Genomic DNA, 26994 nt, shown 5'->3' with positions numbered 1-26994 from the left:
CACCTATGACTTTTTGTGCTTGCACCTAACTAGATGGAACTACAAACAAAAACAGACTCGTTACTTGAAAACAACTCCACAAAGACTTGTTCCTGCTGTGTCAGTTCTGAATTCTACTACTAACAGTAAATGATTACTACGTGATTTCCTTTAGAATGAAATTTACTGTGAAAATTTTACTTTTATACATTTTATTTTATTTTTTTTTTTATATTTATTGAAACTTCTTATTTAAATATTATTTTATTTAAACAATGATCAAAATCAATTTTAAAACAAATCCAGAAAATTACTAACCTTAAAAAGATTATCACAGATAAGAGTGGTAAACGTACATTAATTCTGATCAGGTCCAAGGTGGATTATGGATTAATTTTAGGATCCTCAAACTTCAATCAAATGGGTGCTGGAGTTGTTTTCAGCAAGAAATGACAACGTGACATTAGTCACTCATCTATGATTAATATCTATCTTTGAAAGCACGAGAAATGAACCTTTTCTACTTCCCCTGAAACTTTATGAAAACAGCAGTATCGTTATTGTTTAGGGAGAAATTTGCTACCAACTCTTGTCAGCAATGTTTACTGCAGAATTCAGAGCAATGACACAACAAAAACACAAAGATAAACAGAACGCTGTTTCTTTACACACGATACAGAAATGAATTTATAAAATATCAAAAGTTTTGACATATTAATCTAATTAATAAAAATTTGCTCCTTCACACCTCATCTTTTCATCTTTCCCTTCCTCCTCTCTGTGGTTCAAGTAGAATGAAGATATGTATAAATACACTCATATCAGATAGATCAAGACAAGATGAATGAATGAACACATCAGAGTGAGTCAACGAATGAATGAATGAATGAATGAATGGTAATGACGATTTCCACTTCCATGAAGTTATAGACAGCATTAACGGAAATTATACACATCTTAAATTTCAAGGAAAGAAAGATTTGTCAACTTCATAAAGATGTCATTTTCTAAGGGAATTCCAGGCTATGAAAAAAGGAATTCTAACTACAAGAATTATTTAATAAAAATATACATATATAAGATTTGTAACATTTTACAACAATATTTAATACAACAGCCAAAGTAAATGACTTAGCTACACTTTGGAAGATCACTGGGGATAGGGAGATAAGTCTACATGTTACTCGACTTTAAATGTGTCTGGTTTTTCAAGAAACAAATGTGATTCATATACCTGTAATATTTCTATTTCGTGGTATTTATCTTATTGTTTCGTTCAGTGGTGATATTTGCCCGGTTTGCATCGGTTCGTCCGTTAAATTATTTCTAGGTAATATCTGAAATTACCATGGACATATACCATATATGTTTAACATAGGTATATATGAGAGAACTGGTTGTTGTTCTTGAATATCACCACTGGTTTCATTATATTTCAGCCAAATCACTGGTTTAAATGAAAATATTACAGCAATACTTGTCACAATTGTATTGTTTTGACAAAATTTGTTATGAAAGTTACGATTTTTCTCAGATGTTCTAATTAGGTGACTAAGGTAGACAGATTGATGTATCGACCCTCTTTTTGTCAATGAGGGATGTGTGGAATTGCAGAGTTGGTGCAAACAGCGTTGTCTCGAAGACATTCTCTTTCTTAGTACTTGTCAAACCCATATGATCCTCGTAGTTTCAAGTCAACAGATACTCACCATTAACCTGGTGATGGTGCGAGCTATTGAGGTCCAGGTAGAGGTCACTTGGCCCCATGGTCCGCTTCACATTCAAGCCACCATCTTGCTGCTGCTGTTGATGCTGCTGCTGCTGCTGTTGCTGCTGCTGTTGCAGAGTTTCCAAAGTTTTGTTCACATCGGCACTGGTAAGTGTCAGCGGTGTCTCAGGTGAGTCTAGAGGTCTGCTACCAACAAAAGAACTTTCCAGCCAACAGAGGCGACCACTGCTGCCTCGGGGGGAACCCCTCGGTGTCGTGGCAGTCCCACGTGGCGGTGATAGTGAATCCCAGCGGGAGTCACCTGAGCCCTCCTGCACTCCTGACACGTAGTGCACAATGGCTGACGTCACCTCCTTAATCGATGTTCGCACTTCAGACAGGTTTGGTACTTGCTGCATCTGTAACATGTGGCAATACCATGTAAGCAGTTCTGATATGAGTCAGTGTTGTAATGTTGGAGTGACCAGACATTCTAATTTTTTCAGGAGAATCCTGGTTTCGTCTAACAGGAGACTCTAATTTACCAGTTCTTCCATTAAAGTATCTCAGCAAAGTACAGTAAAGAATAAGTCGTCTATGGATGTATGATATTGTAAAATTGTAAATTTCAACAATTTTTTATTTTCTTGGTGCGTTTTTTTCTCCCTCTCTCTGCACCACAGAGGTAACAGACTCATATTATGGAGCTATACATAAGGTCCATCATTAAAGATGACCAGAAAAGGATATCTGTTGAATTTCTTACTCTGAGAAATAATCTCTTTAGCAGATATAAGGTATATCCTTCTCTCCAAAATGTTAAACGTTTCCACATCTGTTACAAGATACAAAACCTCCAAAAATTTTAAATCATGTTGAACATATAATGTATGTACATGTGTGTATATTTGTAGTTAATAACTATTTCTCTGAATTTCAATAAAACACTACTGGCACAATTTTACTGTGTACATGAAATCTTTTACAAAAATGACACAAACATTATAAAATTTCCTCAACAACTTCGTTACTGCACTCAATTTTAGGAACACACACTGCACAGTGTTATATTTTTTATTATTTATTACACTGAAGAAGGAGAAATGCGAGTCAATTATTAAGCGAAAATGTCATTTTTACGGTTAAGTCTACGCATTTATCATAGAAAAGCTCAGAAAATTTAATTGAGAAAATCATATTGCTGTCATTGGCTTCCAAAAAGCTTTTGATAAGGTGAATAGACACAAATTATTACAAATCCTAGCACAAGACCATGTTTCAAAATAACAAATACACACTATTTATAATACACACAAAACAAAAAATTTAATGGTTGTTAAAATTAGTAATATACTATCTACCTGGTAAGAAATTTGTATGGGAACAAGGTAAGGTTGTGGCCTTTCACCACTTCTATTTCTTATTTATGACTGGAGACAAACACTTTATGGATATATACAAATCAATAGAAATACACAAATTGATTTACTATCTTTTGCAGGTTCATAAAAATAATGAATACAAACTGCAATAGCTACAGTTAGAACCTGCAATCCAGTACATAAAACACTAACAGAATAATAACTGGAAGCATATGCATTGCAGTAGAAACCCTAAAGCCATGTTCCATTATCATCTAAATCAGTGGTCATCAGCACAGTGCACCCTTGAGCTAGTATCTCTTACCCGTGGATAAAAGATGCACTAGCACACATCCGTGGCTGCTGGTGGGTATGCTTTCTCCTCCCTCTCCCTTCTGCACGTTGGTGCATATTCCAATAAACTTCTTACCTGTTACCCATTTCAAAGAGTGCTGACGACCACTGATCTAAATGGAAAAAGATCTCTGGAAAGTTTGAAGAAGAATTGGACTGAAAATTTATCATTGAGTCTGTACAGACCACAAGACCTTGGCAGGAAGAAAAAGAAAAATAAGAAGAATTCAACTAAATAAGTAAATATTCTTATACTTCATGTGTATAGTCCTTGATTAATTGTTCATAAATAATTCATATGACAAATCTCCATCAACCTATAAATTCGAGGGGAAAACTACAGACAGACAATACTCAAAATTACATTTTCATCATTATGAGGCATGTTGGAAAAGTCAATTCTTGAAAGTGGTACTTTACAGCAGGAATAATAAGACATCTCCTGTACTGCAGGTGGCTCATAAAAACCTTGCAGTAGAAATAATTCTGCAGGTAATAATTAATTTTGCCGAAACATAGCAGAAAGAAGAACATACCGTATATTTATGTATAAGGAAAAACTATTTTGATTAATTTGTGAATTTTTAATAAGATGTACATTCCATTTCAATATCGTAAGACATTTAAAACGAAACAACTAAAAGTGTACTGCTATAGAAAAGGAGTTCTATCAGTATTTATAATTAATTATAGCATACATACGATATATGCGACATGTTTTAGACCAAATATTAGTAACATATCTTCTGGCTAACATAATTTTTCTACTGTTCACACTTCGGAACATTCTTTTGAAGTAGTAGTTTGTGCCAGCTACTGTATTTCATCCCCCTCTTATTTATTCGCTCGTTTCCATACCCTCTCTCTCGCTATTAATATTATAATAGTGTATTGCTTGTGTAGAATTAGTTTTATGAACAGTAGTAAAAATAATAAAAGCACTATGTTAACAGAAGTCTTTGTAGAGCAAATAAATTCCCTACTGCAAATTGAGCTAGGAGGAGTTATGTGACATATCAACGATCTGAAGTGGCCATGAGAAGCCTAACCTAACCTAATCTATATGTTGTACTGTCATAAAGAGTTGATCAATGGTGAACGTAAGGAATATAGGATACGACAGACAAATCTTATGGGATCAAACATGTGCTGATAAAGTCACACGTTCTTGTATTTCTTATAAAACACTGTATTTAAAGGCAGAGTGTAGTACTGCCATCTACTTTTTCAATGGGTTCTTAACTTCTACTCTGAAAGGCTATCTTGTGCGAGATCCAGAAGTTACTCACAGGACAGAGTTAGAAATGAATGATCCCTCATTTGTATGGTTGTCATAATTCTGGATACAAAAATGCGGACATTTTTGTTTTCCCAAAAAATGGGAATATTATCTGCATTAAAGAAGACAATACTATAATAAAGAAGTACAATACTACTTCGTATCAATAAAAAAATAACAGTGTTACTGAATAAAGTATATCCAAATTTTATTCTGTAATATTAATTCTAATTCTAATTTCCAGATAGTTACAAACGATAGGCTAGTATTATTAAGCGATTTAAACATACATGATATCAATTATGTCATTCATCAGTCATTTTCACACTCCTGGGAAGAATGTACTTGCTTCAGAAAATAAGCGTTTTCTTGATGAATTCATAGAAATTCAGGCATGGTAACTCTGAATTTACTTTAATTTGAAGTAATGCTTTTACCTAATAAACTAGGAGTTTATTCCTTTTAGATATCCAAATAATATACATCAAAGAAAACACTCTCCACAGTTGCAGAAGTACTGAGAAATGGTATACAAATTCTAAAACATTCTCAAAATGATTTAATTTCGTTTCACTTTCTTTTACTTTGTTCTTAACTTCAATCCACAGAAGATTTCAGTTCTGTGTTCCCTTCTTTTCTTACTTATGGCTTTTAAGGAACCTGGAGGTTCATTGCCGCCCTCACATAAGCCTGCCATCAGTCCCTGTCCTGAGAAAGATTAATCCAGTGTCTACCATCATATTCCAACTCCCTCAAATCCATTTTAATATTATCTTCCCATCTACTTCTCGGCCTCCCCAATGATCTTTTCCCCCCTTAGGTCTTCCAACTAACACACTATATGCATTTCTGGATTCGCCCATACGTGCTACATGCCCTGCCCAACTCAAGCATCTGGATTTAATGTTCCTAATTATGTCAGGTGAAGAATACAATGCGTGCAGTTCTGTGTTGTGTAACTTTCTCCATTCTCCTGTAACTTCATCCCTCTTAGCTCCAAATATTTTCCTAAACCTTATTCTCCACCACCCTTAATCTCTGTTCCTCTCTTAAAGTGAGAGTCCAAGTTTCACAACCATACAGAACAACCGGTAATATAACCGATATAAATTCTAACTTTCAGATTCTTTGACAGCAGACTAGATGACAAAAGCTTCTTAACCGAATAATAACCGACGTTTCCCATATTTATTCTGCGTTTAATTTCCTCCTGAGCATCATTTATATTTGTTGCCGTTGCTCCAAGATATTTTAATTTCTTCACCTCTTCAAAGGACAAATTTCCAATTTCTGTAGTTCCATTTCGTACAATATTCTGGTCACGACACATAATTCTCTTCTTTTCTACTTCTCCAAATTTTCTTTTTTATATTTTGAAATACAAGATTCACAAACATTAAAAAGTTTGCCAATGTTCTGGCAGCACTAGGATTATAAAGAAGTGGAGTTTATTAACACAGCTGATTTCTCGACACTGCTCCAGTGTAATTCATAACTCGAACCTATTTGAATCCAGGAAAACTGCTCAGCACCTTCAAAACTCCCCTTCCATAGTTCGAGATATGAAATGCACTGATCATAAAATTTCAGAATATTTTCTTCGGACTCAATTTTTTCATTTCCCCTTCACTGACCAATATCGCCAATTTCTGTTTATTTAGCTGTATGGGGGATGAATTTATATTTTTTCCTGGAAATGAGCTTCGTAATATGTGAATTCTTTGTTTTGGTCTTTGTTGTATCTTCAAAACCAAACTATACAAAACAGTGGCTATTACAGTCGGTGACTACGTTGTAGGCGTCATATTTTGAAGGATGTAGCAAGTAATAATTATTAATCTCTTTTCCGAGTCCGAACCAGAAAATACGGACATTTCGTCACTTTTTTACTTGTACAATACGGACATGGGTCTTACAATACAAACTGTCCATACAAAATATAGATGTGTGGCAACCCTACTCATTTCTATCCAGTCCTCCCCTCCTCCACCAATCTGTCAACTACTTGTTTATGTTCTTGGCTATTAACTCATTAGCGCGAATGTTAGCTGAAGGTAGTTAGTCTTTCCTTGTGTTAATTATGATTCATTAGATACTTCGCGAGGAAATTTCCTAGATATCCAGTGTCACACAAAAGCACGATTTAAGTTCTTGTTAGCAATGCACAACAAACAGAATCTACTCTAGGCGCAAAGAAGAAAGACCAAAAAATGGCGTAAACGAAGAAAGATATAATGTATTATAAAGAAATTGAGGCATGATAAGGCCTGTCTCCAAGTAAAATCACTGGCATGTCTAGCACATTAATAAATATTACAGAAACTTCAGCTTCTAAGGTACAGAATTGTTGAGACTAATCATACAAAATAATTTATGTGCACAAGATTTATCAATCTATACACAATGAATACCTTGACCCTCAAATAACATGTTTCATTGGTTACGCATGTTTTTATCTTAGTAGACATTGTTGTTTAGTCAACTGTCCGAAAACAGGTTTGGACCCCACAAGTAACACCAACAAGGCATCACTCATGAGGCAACTAGGCCAGGAGATAATGGGGTAGGGTGGCCAGTTCCTTTCCCCTCCATTGCATACATTGTTGACTAGTTACATATTACACTAATCAGACTTCAGAGTAGACATATGAACGTGCATAAATTCAAGAGAGAATGTTTAGAGAAACCAGATTACATCCATAAAGAGCTTCTACCAAGAAGTTAAAATGAGTGTGTGGTGTACTGTTGTGCCAAACGAATTAATGGATCTCCATTTCATGTTGACATTTATTAGATCCTGAAGAACTATGGTATACTTAAACAAGTTATCAATGCATTAAATCGCCTATATAGCAATTACAAATACAGTGTAATCTAAGAAGAGAAAGTTACTGAGTCCTCTATAGTGAAATTCGAAGTGCAACAGGGATGTATTATGTTTCTTTCTCGTGATAGGCGAAGTGGTGAAGAATGTCACAAAGTGGAAGAAACGAGTTATCCAAAGCAGACTGACTGAGCTCTTAGAAGATCTCGATTTTGCCAGAAATATCTGTTTCCTGTCAAAGAACCAGAAGGGCACGAAAGGCAAGCTGCAAGATCTCGAAGAAGCAGTGATGACAGATAAAATGACTATGAATGCTGACAGAAACAAGTTCATGATAGTCAACAGGGGTTACAAGATACTACAGGTGAATGGTAAGGAAATCAAAGATGTTGACAAGTTCACATACAGCACACCGACAGAATGGTTATAAAGGGGAACTCGTGTGGACGTCAAAACATAGATTCATAAAGCAAACCTGACCTTGATACAGCTCTCCCCACTCTGAAAAGCTATAGAAGTAGTATCTATTTCGACCAAACTCTGTAGCCTTAGAACAAATGTGAAGGCTGTGCTCTAATATAGGATGCAGCAATGAAATGTGATGGTTTTCATAGACTTCTTGTAGGATAATGTGCCGAATTAAAAGAGAAATACTTATTACGAAAAAGAAATATAAGTACAATGCAATTTATCAATCTGTACTTATTTTTTTTTAAATTACTTACATTCCTTAAATAACCTCCATGGCAAACATTTCTTGTAATCTACTCTGAAAGTTCTGCATAACTCTCTGCAATAAAGTGGGATTAGTGCCTCTAATTTCATTGGTTATGCTTTAACACCGTGATGTGTGGCATATTACGATACACTTTACTTTAATAACAATAACATTGCAACTACTATTTCGTTGCTGTGTAAGAAATCGTTTACAGTGTTGCTTTAAATTTTCCGAAATAATTAATAAAATTGTAAATTTTGAAGAGTAAACAGAGGGCACACAGTAAATAGTGGAGATAAGCAGATACCATATTGTATCTTCCAGTCCTTCGACCACATTCCTGTCATTATGAAGCTTTCAACAAATGTATTATAAAATGTCAGAACCATACACTTAGCTTTGGCACTTAAAGTCCAAAGAGAATTCATTCTCTCATATAATCCATTTTGTGCTGTGGTACATCCATAACACCATATTCACCATGAAGAACAAAAACAACTACCACCTCGTAAACCCACTGCTGTGGAGTAATGGTTTGCACGTCTGACTGTGAGATGAGTATGTTCAGGTTCAAATTCTAGTTTTCCCCCTCAACCAATTGAAGCAGAATTGCTGAGAACTTTCGGCATTGGACTTGGACTCGTTTCACTTTCAATTTCATCTATCATCTTTCAATAATTTCATATCTGCCGAAGATGTAGCAGGATGTAGTCCCGTGATTTGCATACAGACTGCATCGATGAGGAAGCTGCAAAAGTCCCAGGGGGTCGAAGAGGTTTTCATAGTGAACTCTGTCGGACCTGGGTAATGTATAGCTGAATCAATAAATGGCACCAAATAGTGAATGACGATACCTACAGGAACATGGACTTCTGATCAATATAGGATGCAACAGGATGTAGTACTGTGACTTGCATTCAGATTACATTGATCTGAAGAAACTGCAAAAGTCACAGGGAGATTGAGGGATTATCGTAGCAGACTCCATCAGACCTGGGTGATGTGTAGCTGAATCGATAGATGGCACCATACAGTGAATCACGATACCTACAGGAATGCCGTTCTATAGACTTATTAATCCCTATCCAAAGGAGGTAAGCACTACCTCAGGCTGTGGTGCAAGCCTTCGGGTCTTCCTCCTCAGAAAAAAAATTATTCACAAAGACAGCCACAACAAACATAATTCCAATGACTGCCACTGCCACTATTGTCACCACCCCAATAAACAAAACCATCAACAGTAACAAACAAATATTTTTATACTTGATGTAAAAGTTGGCAGCAAGTGTTTCTCACATTCACTGTGTAATTTATAATTCCCACAACGAAAATACAGTAGATCTACCATCTATTCGACTCAGCCGATGGCTGCTTATACTCCCTGGTCATTCAGTGGTCAAACATGTAATATGAATAGAAAAACATTGCCGCTAGATGACAGCTTCTAATGGACCTTGAAGTCGCTTATGGATATAGGTCCTATGCTTTACTTTTTTTTATATTATGTGATTAAAATATTACTTTATTTCGCGACTCTAATAGCTTCATTAACCAACCTATTTTATTCTCTACTCTTGAAACAAGCGGAAATACAACCAGACATGCATAATTTAAAATATGAAAGCTAATGAGTTGTTTAGATGCAAAAGCCCCTATGTGAAAGAATTAATAACAGTTTTCAAATTAAAATTTCAAATTAACTATTAGTAGGACATGTTATGGAACTTTTAAGGTTAATTAATTATTTCTGTTCTTAAAAAACTTCCGAAGAACATGATCTCTTCATATGGTACCACTTTTCGGTGATTTACAAAAAGAAAAAAAATTAACTTTTCAGATAGGGACTTTTACAACTAAGCAATGCAATAAAAAATGAACTAGTGCGGCCCAGGAATTTAGAGCTTCGGTGTTTTCCGAGAAAGGGGTTTCTCCTACCAAGAAAACTTTTTCTGTGTGGAACTTACCTAGTTTACTAAGTAGAGATTTAACGATTTTATCCACAAGAGTTTCTGATGATGATTATTCGTAACACACTTCAATACGTCATACTGGCATAAAGTAGGTAGAACTTTTTTTTTTGAAGCAGACATACAGATGAGCTGGTTGGTGACACACCTACCGTTGGAATTTGGAAATACACTATTTCAGTGAGAACATTATTAGAATGGTCTTATGTGCAGGCAGCATAAGCAACCAACAGATATATGGATGCATTCAAGCGGCAGTGAGTAGTTCATAGTATATTAGAAAGCAGAATGGCTGTAGTCTAGTCTGTACCAAAACTGAAAATTAAACTAGATATTTTTGGAATGTACAAGCCAATAACACCAACATTTTGCTATTTTCCTTAGCACTAATACTTCATCTCCCTGGTGTGAAGTTTCGTCACTTACAAAGTAATGGGAAAGTACAAGTGGGTTTGAGATTTGTCACATGCAGTATCACTTAGGTCACATCAGAGAACGTGAAAATGTTTCAGACCTCTGCACACTCCGGACTGAGAAAGACTGGGGTTTCTCCTCACTACATACTTGCAAATTTCCGTACGAGTACTATTAGGGATCCTAACAGCAGTAATCACCTGCTCCTCATCTTCCCGCCGCAGCTGCTCCAGTTCAGCTTCCTGCTGCAGCATCTGCTGGATGTCCTGCTGCGTATGCTGATTGGTGATGCCAGGTGGGCTGATCAAAGGCTGTTGTTGCTGCTGTTGCTGTTGTGTGGGCAGAAGCCCGGCAGCCAAACGCTCTGCCGGTGTGCGAGGCCTTGACAGTCGTTCTTGAGACCTCCATCCCAGGTACGGCTGTCGGTAGTTGAATGAGGACCGGGTAGACCCACAGGGAGAGGTGCTAGCGGAGGTGCCCCCGCTGTTGAGGCGACTCGTGCTCCACCTGGTGAAGACATGTGGGGTTGGACTCGGACTCAGCAGATGGCCTGCACACAACAAACCAAGCAGACATTAAAATTAGGGTTACCATCCGAAAGGCAAAAGGAGGACATGTCCTCTTTTATTTTTTTTTTAATTTAAATGTCCAGTATTTCGCATTACAACTAAAATTAATATTAATATTGAATAATGTGCGATATTATACATAGAATATCTAAAAAAAAAAAATGATGAAAACCTAAGAAAGAATTTAACTGCTTTCAATGGTTCAAGCTGAAGCACATAAAAAAAAACATAAAATATGACCTGTTGACATGCATTGACTTCTTACACTCTAAAAATGTCACTATTCATGATTCTAAGCTATTTCATCAATTTTATTCTGCAATGTACAAAAATATGTCAATCAAGTTAATTTGGACAAAGATTTAACTTTAGATAAACAATGATGCAAATTCTTCAATTCCAATAGTTCTGCGAGCACTGAAACTTTCTTATAACTCTTAAACATATGTCAATTCTATTTATTTATCCCAAGTCACAATGGAAATGTTGAGAGAGTATTTTCCCTAATATCTGCTCAATGGGCAAAAGAACGAAATCACATGCTAACGGAGACAGTCAGAGGTATCATCATAATGAAATAAAATTTCAAGGACATGTCCTGTGAACAGTTCCATAGTTATTTGTTACAAGATAAAAGTTTCTCTCTTCAGGCTCTAGTGCACAAAGTGGGCTCCACCGATAAGTGGGGTACAGATGTAATACTGATCCAGCAACTAGTGAGAAAACTAACTAAGGTGAGCCATTGTTTTCATCTTTAATTTTGTTCCTATCAATTTTTAAAAAGTCCTCCTTTTTTCAGCAATGTCCTCTTATTTTAGATTCCATGTCTCCTATAGAATTTCTTCTCATGGTAACCCTAATTAAAACTTAACCTTGTCATAGCTAATTGTGAATATTTATTTACATTGAAATTAAATATGGAAAAATCTATTAACAGTGACGTTCAACGAACTTATGACAAAGTTTGTCGAAACATGTTATGACAGTGAATTATTAATTTATAATTTTAAATGTTATTGGGCGTTAATAATTTTGAAAACTGAAATTGGATATCTAGAAAGTGTATTCAGTTAAAGTATTAAAGCAGTAATAATCTGTAATGAAAGAAGTTGTAACAAAGAACACAACATACACCTTTGAGATATTATAAAATCCATTTAATAACTTATAAATAGAAAGTGGATACAAATATTCACTGTTAAACTTTCGTTAGAGTACCTATTTAAAAACCACTTTACTCTTTTATAACACACAGTAATGTGTAATTCCCGTCTTACTCCTTCCTAATAATTAAAAGGTGACAATGACAGTGACAGTAACAATACATTCGAAAATAAGTCTTGTACCAATAACTGGGTAAGTGACGCTTACTTTTATTTAAAGATATTGCAAGAGTATAAGTTTTTGGAGAAAAATGGGAGTATAAGGGTACAGTACATAGTTATTCATAGATTTCAAAAAGGCAAATGACTCGGTTAAGAGAAGTTTTTATATGATATTCTTATTGAATTTGGTATTCCCAAGAAACTATTTCGATTAATTAAAATGTGTCTCAGTGAAACGTATAGCAGAGTCTGTATAGGTCAGTTTCTGTCACATGCTTTTATAATTCACCGCAGGCTAAAGCAAGGAGATGCACTATTGCCTTTACTTTTCTTTGCTCTAGAGCAGCGTTTCTCAAACTTTTGGGGACCACTTTTTAAAGCCAGAACAGTTCCACGGACCACCTTACTCTTGTTCCCTTCGAAAGCAAATTTATCATTTTCGTAGCATATTTTAATACCAGTATACTTATATTTTAAAATTGAATTAAGGTTCGGTACTTTGGTCCTCTGTTATGAAATCGGGTAGTCCCTGGCTGGTTACAGGCGCGGCGCCAGATGTGCAGGGAAAAGATGTCGAGAAACACCACGTGTATAGTACTTTAAATCCCTCTATTGGTGCTGAGAGTAGAGTGGGAAGTCGGTAGACGGGTAGGGTAATAATTTCATAAAATGTCAATACTGGAAGAAAAAGTGAAATTCAATTGCCATGTGTCATTTCCAATCTCTGAGATTATAAGCTATAGTGTGATACGCAATTCATTTGAATTTTATTTTTTCTTCTCTCTTTTTTGAAGGACCACAAGGGCAGATCTCGAAGACCACAGGTGGTCCACAGACCATAGTTTGAGAAACGCTGCTCTAGAGTATGCCATTAGGAAAGTCCAGGATAACAGACAAGGTTTGGAATTGAACAGGTTACATCAGCTGCTTGTCTATGAGGATGATGTGAATATGTTAGGAGAAAATCCAGAAACGATTAGGGAAATCACGGAAATTTTACTTGAAGTAAGTAAAAAGACAGGTTTGGAAGTAAATCCCGAAAATGTAGTAACTTATATGATTATGTCTCGTGACCAAGTAATATTCTCCTGGTTTTAAGTGAGGTATAATAATAATAATAATAATAATAATAATAATAATAATAATAATAATAATAATAATAATAATAATAATAACAACTGATATAATCCATGCAAAATATTAGAAAATGATTCAGCAAAGATATAAGTTAGTATGATGTATAGGGTTCTTCAAAAGTAAGAGGTAACTTTAATTGCTCATATTTTTTCATCTTCTAAACAATCTTAAACATTCTGGTAGTGACATATTACACAAGAAATGGGATTCTTTGTATCACACCCATTGTCATAACTCCCAACGTAGATGATGTATGTGTCACCCATTATGTTCTTGTACAAGTAATGGTATATACAGCAGTTCTTGAGTTCGTGTTCTGGAATATCTGTCACAATGGAGTTGTTCAACTCATCAATTATCGTAGGTTTGCTCAAGAACTCTTTCCTTCAGATAGCCTTGCAACCAATAATCTGCTGAGTTAATATCTGGTGATCTTGCAGGCCAAATTACAGGAAAGTGTCTGCTAATAACACGAATACCAGAACAATGAGAAACAGACGAACTTGTTGTCATGATAATGCAAAAAATCCCATTTCTTGTGTAATAAACTAGTGACAGAATTTTTAAGATTGTGTATAAAATAAAGAAAATGAGTAATTAAACTACCTCTTACTTTTGAAAAATCCTATACATTGGCAGATACAACAGTTGGAGGTATTATAGTTATGAACAAAATGAATATGATGGCAGATGTAACAATCCCACACATATCAAGTTTACAGTCTGAGTACATAATTAAAATATCAAAATATACTGATTTAGCAGTTAAAATTACAATTTTTTGGAAGATAACTGAGATGCAAATCTTTTCAGTAGATATATATCAGCAACAGGTGTAGTTAATTCCATACTCTATTCACGAGGATCTTAAATGCCTGAATATCAGTAACATGTTCATGTTAATGCAGAAGGCTGTGCTATTGAGTAGGTGTAACATTGATGAGATTCTTCAGTAAAACTTATGGCCGATACTGTTGCTCCTTCAGTAGTACCCAGGGAACATGTGTGACTTAAAGTATGTCACGAATGTGAACAACTTTAAGACGAATAATGGATTAAATGCTCTCAAATTCATCCGTTAGAGAACAACAATTTATGGGTCATACTCAGCAAGCAGACACAATATAGTTCACTTAACTTCACTTACAGTGAAATACCGTGACATTCTATGTAGAGAGAGGTCTCCAGCGTGTGATCTAATTGAAGGAATGAAAGGATTTTTAATGGTCATATAGGTCTAAACTGTTACCATAATGAACTAAGGAAAATGCATGCAAAGGCAGAACACCAAATTTACAGATGAATGTCGCAAGTATCGATTATAGTCAGAAACAAGAGAACATGTTGCTATACGAAGTAGTTTGCTTGAATCATAATATACTCAGGTACAATAAGGTTGTGGGCATGATTCATTAAGCTCTAGCAACTTCCAACATGCAACCTTCAAACAGAACCCGGCTCATATTAGTTAGAAACTATAGGCACTCTTAGCAAACTCAATCATAAGTTGTACTGAAACCAGATAAGGTCATTATGTGCAGTAGGCAAAGCTTTGACTCTCATTCGAAAGAAATGAAAAGGTAACATGTATATTATGGACTGCTGTATCTGACAATCATATCATTCAAAAGTCTAGGCAAAGAACTTTTTTTAGAACATGAAGATTTGATTGAAGTACAAAAATGTCACAAGGAGTATGTGTAAGTAGAACTACTCATTGCTTTTTGCAACACATATCATCAACAATTGAGGTGTCTATTTCCAAACGGCTCCTTCTCCAGGTAATACAAAATATGGGAGAGAGAAAAAAAAAAAAAAAACAGCTGAAGATGTATGATTTTTGACTGTATTATTATATCCCTAAAATTACTATGTGAGAATTTAAGCATGAGAACCATAGCAGTTTTTATTTTATTAATAAATTTAATTTGGACAAGGGTCGTTTTGGAACTGTGATGTGCTTTGAATCTGTAGGCAGCCTGCCGTAATAAGTAATAATAATTAGTCAATAATGACAAATTCGTTTTGAACCTTTACCATAACATCACAGTCTACAATATACAGTCACGAAGCTTGAGTTTTGAGTTGCTAGAAACAATAGACTGTGACGGTTTTATTTTGCATTGCCTGTAATGAGGCGATATTAGTGATCCTAGCGGTGAGCAACTATCTAATGTTTGCATATTTACTACGTATTGAGCTTCGCGACTGTATATACTAGATTGTGATAACATACCAAAATGTTGTATAAAATTAAGCAGAGAAGTAAATCCATGTAATGCATGGGGTAACTCGTCTGAAGCTAAACACGTTTTTGTTTTATAAAAGAAAGCTATAAGAATAATGGCTGGTGTGTATAAAAGGACATCATGTAAAAATATTTTCCGAAATTTAGAAATTTTCACCTTACTTTGTGAATACATTCTTTCCCTAATGATGCTATATATTAAGAACCAAGATAAATTCAGTACAAATCAAGACATTCATCATTTTAATACAAGACATAAATCAGATCTTCATCTACCCTCTGTCAGTCTAAGCTGTTTTAAAAAAGGAGTTCGCTATTTATGTATAACAGTCTTCAATGCACTGCCTAATTATCTTAAAGATTTGAAGAACCATGAGAAAAGGTTTAGAAAAGAATTAACCAAATTTCTACATACTCATACCTTTTACACAACTGATGAATTGTTTATGCTTGTGAATTGAATTATTCTAGTCAAAATGACATGTACAACTTTATATAGCCCAACTAAAATATGTTTTTATATTCACTTAATCTGTTGTTTAGCATAACTGATGAATTTTGTAAGCTTATAAATTGAATTAATCTACTTCATATGAATTGTACTTTTTTTGTATAGCTTAACGAAAATAAGTTTGTAAATTGAACTAATTTGATTGTATATGTTTGTATAGTTTGGTTGATGAATTGTATATGCTTTTAAAATGGATACTAGTCTGTATAGCTCTACTGATGAATTGTACATGCTGTAAATTTAATGGTAGTCTGTATAGCTCAACTGATGAATTGTATATGCTGTAAACTGTATAGTAGTCTGTATAGCTGAACTGATGAATTGTTTATGATTATAAATTGAATTAATCTGCTTACTTTGTATTGTATATGTTTGTATAGTTTTGGCCGATGAATTGTATATGCTTTAAATTGAATAGTAATCTGTATAGCTCTATTGATAAATTGTTTGTGTTTGTAATTTGAAGTAGTTTGCATGATATGTATTATCAATTTCTGTATATCACAACTGATTGAATTGTTTATGCCTTAAATTTAATTAACTTGTTTTGTATTATACATATAGCTCAACTATGAATGATCGTTTGCGCTTGTAAATGTAATAATCTGATTGGCTATGTATTGTGTATTTTTAGTAGAGCCATCAATGTAGCTCAGTCGGCAGACTCGCTGGGCTGCTGATCCGGAGCTGCGTTCGGGCTTGGGTTGGATCCCCCTTTGGTCTCAATGAATGGTTTCTTCCGAGGTTTTCCCCAGCTGTGGGACTGAAGCCGGATGGTCTATGGCGAGTCCTCGGCATCACTTCATTTCCCCCTTTGATTTGATTACCTGGTTGGGTTTTTCCGAGGTTTTCCCCAACCAAAAGGCAAATGCCGGGTAATCTTTTGGCGAATCCTCGGACCTCACCTCATCATTGTAAAAAATTACTACATTGTAAAACTGTAAAAATTGTAAAAATTTGTAAAAATGTAATTGTAATATTGTAAAATTTTGACTTGTTCCACATCTTAAAGCTTCATTGCTCATGTAAGATCTATGGAAGATAATAAATTAATTGAATTGAATTGAACATGTACCAGTAAGTGATAAGACTGATAAGTGATAATGTTTGTTTGCTTTTACATTTTGACATATTTATATTTTGATTCTCGACAGTAATTCTATTTGGTGGGGGGAGGGGAGGAAGGTGAACCGTGTGCAATTGTAGATTGAGATCTTACAAATGAAATCTGCATCTTCCTAATTGACGTGGAAACCAATGTGGCATATATCCTTTTGAAATAACTAGCTACGTATGATTGAGGAAGCCACCAGCATAGCTCAGTCAGCTGAGGCGCTTGCCTGCCCATCCGGAGTTATGCTCATGCGTGGGTTCGATTCCCACTTGAACTGAATACCTGGTTGGGTATTTCCGAGGTTTCTATGGTGAATCCTCGGCCTCATCTCGCCATTTACCATCTCACTATCACCAATACCATCAACGTTAAATAAGAGTAGTTGATACAGTGTCGTTAAATAACCAACTAAAAAAAATAATTGAGGAAACCAATAAATGTCAATTCCAGGATTTGAACCTCTCCCAAATGCGATTCTAATGTTTCACCATTGAGCCAGATCCCTTGGTTTACCCAATTTTAATAACAGAGCTATGTAGATTATTTTATTCCTTCACCTCAGGTATGTGCAATACCCGGATTTTTCTTTAGAATTCAAAACTGATCTTTCCTATCTGTTTATCACCTGCCAAATAGCTTGTAATCAAGTTAGTTGCGGTAGGCCATTTTCCACCATTAAGAATAGGTAACTGAACCAATTTTCTTCATATTGTCTGATTTCTTTAATTATGCTATTTATTTTTATCCAGTATTTTACTTTTTTCACTTCCTTTCAAGTTCTTTTAATTTTCTCTTACAACCTATCTGGCTAAATTAATTTGGACTCCATCCAACCTTTGATTGTCTCTGGCTCACGATTGTAGTAAAGTGCGATTTTGCATACTACAGAAACTTCACAGGATATTTTTTAATTGCTACAGACCAACAATCATTGCAATGTGAATATTCTCTCCTCACACAGTATTATTTACCATTTTTACTGTATATCGATGCATATTTTTTGTATTATTTTCATATTGCAAGGTAACATGAGAGCCAGTTGGCTCAGTCAATATGGCGACAGACCAGACTGGTTCAGGTGAAGGCGGAATTTTCCATTCCATTGTAATTTTCAGAACATCAGCACTATAAAACTGGGTACCAGGACCTTCTTTAGGATAAATATCAGCCAGAGTTTAGTGGTGAACACATCATCTTCTTTTAGTGCTGAGGTTACGAAAGTATGAAAATCTCACCTCCTGCAAATTTAGCGATTTATAGCACTTTTAATGACTGGAATCTGACATGTTGTAGCATTTTGAAATGGAATATTTTTTATGGAAAGACTGAGACTCAATGTCATCAATGTGTGAACAGGTGCATTTTCTAAAAAAAATTCTTGAAAATAATAAGCAAAGGAACATATAAAATTACAGTGAAAATGTGAACATCAAGAAACATGCCCAAAGACATGAACTTGCTAACAGATAGAGGTCGTGTCGTCAACAAACTAATTTTTTTCAACACAAGCCTTCTTTGCTTTTTTTTTCGAGCTCAGAGAAAGTAGCCTGCAGCTTAACCTCACGTTGTTCTTCTGTGACTTTAAATGAAGTTTGTATTTGCTCTTATGTGCTGATTACCCTTTTCTTTTTAAAACATAGTCCAAAAAATGCAAATTTAAAATATTACGTACCGGTGAGCACACTGTAGCAGCCATCTACTGAATTAGTTGTTAGGAGAAAAAAAGCCATAGACCTATGTTATAGGAGTGGAAATTTTCAGTGGTGTTCATAAAACAATCATAGTCCACAGACTTTTTCTTTTTTAAACAGTCATTGTCTTGCCAGGATGATGGTAGCATTTACAAATATCCCATTCATATCATCTTGAAACATTTATTCATACAATTTTAACTCTAGTAGATTGGCAGTACTGCTTATTACGTATGCGACAAAAGCCATCTCAGTGAAAAATATTTTAGCACGTGAATTGTTGCATTAGTTATATTTTTAAGTGCAGAAGTAACCCCATAGAAGAAACGTAAGCAACAAAAGGAGAAGAAACAGGATATAATCAAGAAAAAGAAGATTAAAGGAGAGGCACACTTCAGCCACAACAGAGTATTTTTTCTTAAAACAACCATTGTCCACAGATATCTACATTTACATTATGTATTTCTATGAGGCAATTTAAGTTATAAATGTACTTCAGGTTTCCCAAGTTTCTACAACACCTTAAGAAACGGCATGATGAATTTCATACTTGAAGTGTCAACAACACCCATGCCAGATAGTTTTTGTTTCTTCTGAAAATTTATATTTTTGGACTATGATTGTTTTTTTCAAAAAAACCCTTCCTTTGTTCCTTTAATAGGCCTACGCCTTTTTTCTCCCAAGCCAACTTCTTATTACTCAAAATATTATTTTCACTAACATAAAAATGCTCACTTTTATAATCATTTGCTTGTTGCTTAGTGGTGATTTCATCCCTACCCATCTTGTTACCCTACCACATAAACTTATTTCTGAGTGAACAATGGACTTAAAGAGGTCGCATAGGCAGCCAATCTTCTACCACCAGCACAAGGCAGATTAGTTAAAATCTCGAGATAATGGTACATATAATAACAAATAAGAATGATCAAATTACCGGTATTTTTAAAAAATGTAAGAACCTTTGTGTGATGGGGGCCGGATTTGTTTACAAGAAGACAAAAATGTCTTATAAAACCTAATTGCAATCTTATTTCGTAGAAACACATGCATTTCTCGTTTTGTACTCAATTTCACATTTTATTGCGGGCAGAACATAGCAAAACACCAGAAGATACTCAAGATTGGAGGAAGAAGACTGCCATTCTTAAAAAAGCAATCATAACAGCAAAAAAGAACAGTTTCAATAAATTTATTGAAAATATTAATTACAGAACCAATAGCGCTAAAACATATAAATTTCTTAAGAATATTTCCAACACACAGGAAAATACTAGCCAACCTATTATTCATAATAACAAAACACTAACAGATAGTAGAGATATAGCAAACGCATTTAATACACACTTCTCAAACTCTCACAGATTACATCCCAATATCAAAAAAACTGACAAATTTATCAAAAGAGAATTACATAAAAATAATAAAAACAATATTACTAGTACAAAACCTGAAATATTTCATCAAAATTTTACTTCCAAAGAATTAACTCTAGCTATACAAAATTTAAAAACCAAGAAATCTCCTGGCCCCGACAACATTCATTCCGAATTTTTTAAACATCTGGGGGAAAAAGCCAAGTCTGTACTTTTATCCATTTTCAATTTATCATGGAACACCTCAATTCCTGCAGCTTGGAAAAAAGCAATCATTGTACCAATTCACAAAAAAGGGAAACCTGCTCATGATGTTAATAGTTATCGACCAATAGCACTATTAAGCATGATAGCAAAAACCATGGAGTCCATGATCTCCAACAGATTAACTTGGTATTTAGAATCCCAAAATCTATTATCACCAAGACAAGCCGGCTTTCGACAACTATACTCTACCAATGAACAAGTCATATGCCTCGGCCAAGAAATAAAAGACAGTTTTAACAAGAAAGAAGATACCTTGGCAATATTTATTGACTTTCAGTTAGCATATGACTCTGTTTGGAGAAATACATTATTACTAAAACTCCAGAAATTAGGTATCTCCAGCAATATGTTCAGATGGATATCAGAATTCCTTAGTCAAAGATTCATTGCCACTAAATTCAATAATTCACTTTCTAGTTACAGACAAACATATCGAGGTCTACCTCAGGGCGCTGTCCTCAGCACAACTTCATTCAATATTTATATAAATGACTTACCCTCCCTATTAGAGGAATCAAACATGAAAACAACACTATTTGCAGATGATATAGTTTTGTGGACTTCCGGATCTTACAGACATAGAGACAAAATTCAAAATTCTGCTCTTAAAGCTCTAAATCAACTACATGAATGGAATACCTCAAATTTGATGACACTCAATTTAAGCAAAAGTAACTACCAAATATTTTCACTCGGTAAAAAAGAAAGAGAATTCAATATCTGATACAATGGCCAACACCTTCCTAGGACTTATGAATCCAAATATCTTAGAGTTATTTTCGATAGTAAGTTAACATGGAGCAACCATTTGAAATACATTTCTGAAAAAGCTCGTAAAAGATTCTCCCTTCTAAAAAGACTAGCAGGAAAGAAATGGGGATGCTCTAGGAATACTTTGAACACTACATACAAAATGTTTATACAGCCAGTGCTGACATACTGCGGAGAAATTTTAATTACTTCACCTTTCATAAATGACATAGAATATGTTCAAAACCAAGCTCTCAAGACTCATTACTGGTGGAATCAAAACAACTCCAATAGTTTCTATGAGATTCCTCACTAATATTAACAGTATCAAAATGACAATAGAAGAAAAAGCACTGATTCAATATGAAAAACTTATCAGATTACCAGGAAACAATTGGCATTCATACAGTCCTCTCTGTAGATTGAAAACTCAAAAAAGTTTCATATCCATTGTTCAAGAATTAAAACAGAAAATCAATATCCCGTATTTAAAAGAAAACTTACAAATTAAACCAAACCCTTTAACTCTATTAAATATAGAATATAATCTAAATTTAACAGAAGAAATACTGAAATCGGAAGTAAACACTGAAATAATGAAACAATTGTCTTTAGAGACAATTAATATTAGGTACCCTCCACAAAACTGGCTCCATTTATACATCGACGGATCCTTGATCTCCAGAGAACAAGGTGCCGGTGCAGGTGTTACGTGCTGTCTCTTCTCACTTTATAGATCACTTAGATATGGTACAACAAGTCTTGATGGTGAAATCATTGCAATAAGTGAATGTCTCAGGAATCTTCTATGCCACATCAATAAATTTAGGAATGCAGTTATATTGTCAGGATGGGAATCCAGTGTGGCGTAGTGGATAGAGTGTCAGCACGTAGAGCTGAAAACCCAGGTTCAAATCCCAGTGCCGGAGAGAATTTTTCTCTGTTCCACTCATCCATCCTCATATGATGACGCAGAATTTCTGCACGGAAATATCGTATGTACTTTGGTACATCATAATAATATATGATATGCGAAAAATAATCACTTAGTGATTTAAGACGGCGCTTATTCCGTCGGATCCTGGCCACTTAGTCACTCATAACGAGTGCACCTCTGCACATGTGTGTGGACATTGTGCCACTATCATACATCTATGACGCTGTGCATGAGGGTAGGCCACTAGAGGTAACCCAAGAGGTGGAACTTAAACTGAGAGGATTCGATCCGACATCGGGATGGGAATCCAGTGTGGCTTAGTGGATAGAGCATCAGCACAGAGCTGAAAACCCGGGTTGAAATCCCGGTGCCGGAGAGAATTTTTCTCTGTTCCACTCGTCCATCATCTTCAAATATAGTTTTATTGCATATTTAAATATTATAGTATTGATCCGAATCTAGTGCACCATTTTTATATTTTAAAAGTAGCTGTGTGAAAACAGTACTTCTATTACAATCACAGCCTAGCCCTTAAGGTTGTGTGGGAATGATGACTAGATGCTTCATGAAGAGAGGAATGTTAATTCTTTATTCCTTTCGTGGGCACGTAACTGACAAAATCAAGAGGAAGGTAACAGGAATTAACATCGATTTAGTCATTATCCCAGGGAGGATGACATCACAGCTTCATGTGATAGACGTTAATAAACCCCTTTAAGGATAACCTACGCAGAGAGTATAATAATCAGCTGCTTAAAGGAGATCATGCCCTGACTCAACAGGCAAATTGAACAAAAAACCAAGTGTGCAGTTCTGGGCCAGTGGATAATTACTGGTATAGCATTGGATAGGATTAGCAATGAGTCAACTGTGAATGGTTTCAAAAAGTGGTATATTTTAATAACATGGTTGGTGGTGCGAGGATGACATTTTGTGGGAGGATTATCAGTGAGAAAAATCCAGTTCCAGTTCAGAAGATGAGGCAAGTAGGAGGAGGAAGAAAAAGAAGAAGAGTATGACGATAATTAAGAATAAGGATAATGATAACCAGTACTGGTAAAAGAAGTTGCTAAAGACTGGAACAGAAACCTTAAAAGCTTAGACTCGAAAATACAAGAATTCGAAGTTTCAAATACTACTCGATTATTTAACAGCATAACTACCTTTATGCCCTTACACTTTTATGTAGGATTTTTTTTTTTTTTCCTCAGTAGAACTACTTCACTTAAGTTCAGGATATCTTCCACAAGAATTATGATGTCCAATTTCACATGATTTATTTTACGTAATTTCACCCATAGTCTGCAAAGATTGAAGAAGATGGCTGACTGCCTTACAGGCCTTACTTGCCCATTTTCGTACTTTTCAAATGATCAAATGTGTTTATAAAATAGCAACGTACAATGACTGGCAAAAGAAATGCTACAATATATTGAATATAAACATTTTACCAACATAATACCTTACTGAAATATTTTTCCTGTCCTCATAAGTCGTTCTGTTGAGAGCTGTACTTTCCTCTCTATTTCTTCAAGAATTTTCAATGTCAAAGAGTACTGGTAGTTTACAACCTTGTTATCTCTCAATATTTATTCCAATCTGTTCTGTGCAATAAATTTCATTTTTCCAACTATAAAGTTTATGGCTTGCTAATGATCTGGCTCTTAACCCATGACACATTCATATTATTGTTTGGTAGAACTGCAACTATTTAGGCATTTCAGCCAGTTTAAAACTGAATTTTGAAACATAACAGGTCTTTAAGTCCAGAGAAAGTTGCAAGAGAAATTTATTTTGTGAAATATGGGCGAAGTATGCACTGTATCAGCTGGCTACTGATACCTAATGAAAATTTTTTTGACTATCCGGAGAATATTTAAAAGATACAGAAAACTTCACATTTTCTCTAAAATACCTATAACAGTAGACCTAATTATCAAAAGAGAAATATTCGTGTCAGGAACGATCTGTATCAGCAACTCAAAACTTTCTGAAAGAACAATAAGAAGCAGACCTCGTCTCTAGAAGACCAGACAAGGATCTCTTGCTGACACATCGCTATGGTCATCAACATCAGAACAAGATGAAGGAGCACAAGCGGCCTGTTCGCCTCACCCAAGGGAAATATACCTACCTGTCTCCAGACTTCCTTTATACCCTTTCCTTTCCATCAGATAACATTACAGTCAATCTAAATTTCTCACTAACAAGAGAGTCATTTCAGTTTTGTTTGGGGAGGGGAAGATTTTTTTTAGGGAAAACCTTATGTTATAAAATACATTACATGGTGCACTCTCTCCCTATTTCCTATTAACTATTTTCCATATCGTAAACAGGAGTAAACTTGACAATAAAAAAATGAAACCATGATGTCAGATGCATTGAACATATTTTTATAGTTCATTAGGTATTTTTTCTCCATTTTTTTGAGTAGCAGTACCTATTTTTTATTATTTTAAGCCACAAACAGGGCTGTTATTATGGTTTATGGTTTTTATGGTCAAGTTTATCCTACATTACAGGACACAGGCCTAGTTTTAACTTCTTACCCTACTTATATGATGGATAATTTACTTGCCCCTGCTATTAATATGTAGTAGATGCAAACAATTTCATCGATAAGGAAATTTTTATTTCAATTAACAAAAAAAAAAAACTTGTAAAGTGTAACGCCTGGTTTAATTTGAGCAAAATCATTAAATATATCGTCTTTTATTCTTTAGAAGGTTTTAAAACTGGAATATTTTTATGTTGAGAGTACAATACAGTACAGTACAGTTTTCTTAAGTAGTACCAATACAGTGCGAAAAGTAATTAAACTGACAAACTCCAGGAGGTTGTATGAGACACCAAAACAAACAGTTTTCTCTAATATCATATTTTCTTCAGAGGCTTTATTAAACCACCAGAGGATGTAATGCGTGCTTCAGTTCATGACTACTCTACAAATTCACATTTTGTTCTACGTCTTGACCCATTGCAGTGCTTTATTAAACCAGCAGAGGGCGTATGCGTTCTTCAGTTCATGATTACTCTACAAATTCACTTTTTGTTATACAGTATGTCTTGACTCAGTACAGTAATTTATTGAACCAGCAGAGAGCATATGCGTTCTTCAGTTCATGACGACTCTACAAATTCACATCGTATGCGTGACTACTTGAATAATTTCCAGGGAAGTGTATTGGCAGAGGAGGTCCTATACCTTGGCCTCCCCGATCTCCTGATTTGACCCCTCTGGTTTTTTTGTGTGTGGACAGATGTGTAACCTTGTTCACGCAACCCCAGTTAAATCAGAAGATGATGTGGTGGCCCGGATATTTGCTGCAGCAGGGAAAATAAATTAATGATAATACTTAAGTCTTTCACCGTGTTAAGACAATCCATTTCCTGCCAATGTAACCTTTGTGTACAGGTCAATGGAAGTATTTTTGAACATCTTTTCCAGTGATTTTGATGTGTAAATGTTTTTTAACATCTTCTGCAGTGATTTTTATGTGTAAATGTTTTATAAGAGACTCAAGCAATAGAGCATGGCAATGATTTGTGTTACATTAAGATCTGATGTCCTCGCGAAATAGTTTCTCACAGCACAATATGACATTAGAGAAAACTGTTTGTTTTGGTGTCCCATATAACCTCCTCGAGTTTGTCAGTTTAATTACTTTTCACTCTGTATATTTATTACTATTTTTAATCTTAAGCTCAAAGAGAGGCAATTAGTCCTTTGCCCCTCTCTCCTCAAATGACACCTCTGGTCAGTGAAGAGATATTACATTACAGAATTCAATAATAAACTTTCTGAAAAGCCTAATCAATTGCAATTCCACAAAACAATAACTTATGGAATATAATATATGGTGGAAGTAATCAACATATATTGTATATATTCCTTAAGTAATATATATAATTTGAACTGGTAATGGAAATTATGGGAAAACGACTGGATGGATTTTAATAAATGACCCCTCATTTTGAAGCCTGGAACTCAAAGTTTTTGGAAAAATAGTAGTTTTCAGTGAAATGTCAATTTTTCAACATAATTTTCCTATTTTCCAAAATCCATCTGTCGTCAGTTTTGAGAACTAGCTCATAGCATTCACGGCCGACTTGATATTCCCTTCGCTTTTTTGTAAAGGAGAAGCGAAGCGAGCATCAAGTCAGCCGTGTTGCATTTCAGAATAAAACAAGACACATACTACAGTAAACAATATTACACGAAGGCCATGATCTGCAAGAATGCTGACATATTTAGAGCTCAAATTAAATTGGTTATTAAAAACGTAACTTACTAAAAATAATTTACAGGTTCCATTCTGTGGTGTGTAATTTTCTGGGTACAGCTGTGTATTGGATATTAAAAACTACAAAACTTGAGGTGGTCTGATGACATTATTACCATTAGAAATGAAATATTATTGTAGTTAATGCCATGATGTGACTATTTTTCATTAATTATACATAT

General features: G+C 34.9%; 1 protein-coding gene across 1 annotated transcript in view; it reads right to left on the bottom strand.

Annotated features, from left to right (window-relative positions):
• The window catches only part of LOC138710641 (uncharacterized), a 560146-nt gene that overhangs the window by 45853 nt on the left and 487299 nt on the right, over nt 1-26994 (bottom strand). The window contains exons 6-7 of the mRNA XM_069841677.1: nt 10805-11154; nt 1689-2106 (exon numbers count right to left, since the gene is read on the bottom strand). Of these exons, the coding sequence (XP_069697778.1) occupies nt 1689-2106; nt 10805-11154 (768 nt within the window). The remainder of the gene's footprint in view (nt 1-1688; nt 2107-10804; nt 11155-26994) is intronic.

Source organism: Periplaneta americana, chromosome 12 (genome assembly GCF_040183065.1).
Source record: "Periplaneta americana isolate PAMFEO1 chromosome 12, P.americana_PAMFEO1_priV1, whole genome shotgun sequence".
In the NCBI taxonomy this organism is placed as follows: Eukaryota; Metazoa; Arthropoda; class Insecta; order Blattodea; family Blattidae; genus Periplaneta; species Periplaneta americana.
Note: the sequence above shows the minus strand (reverse complement) of the source record. Positions and strands in the feature narration are given on the sequence as shown.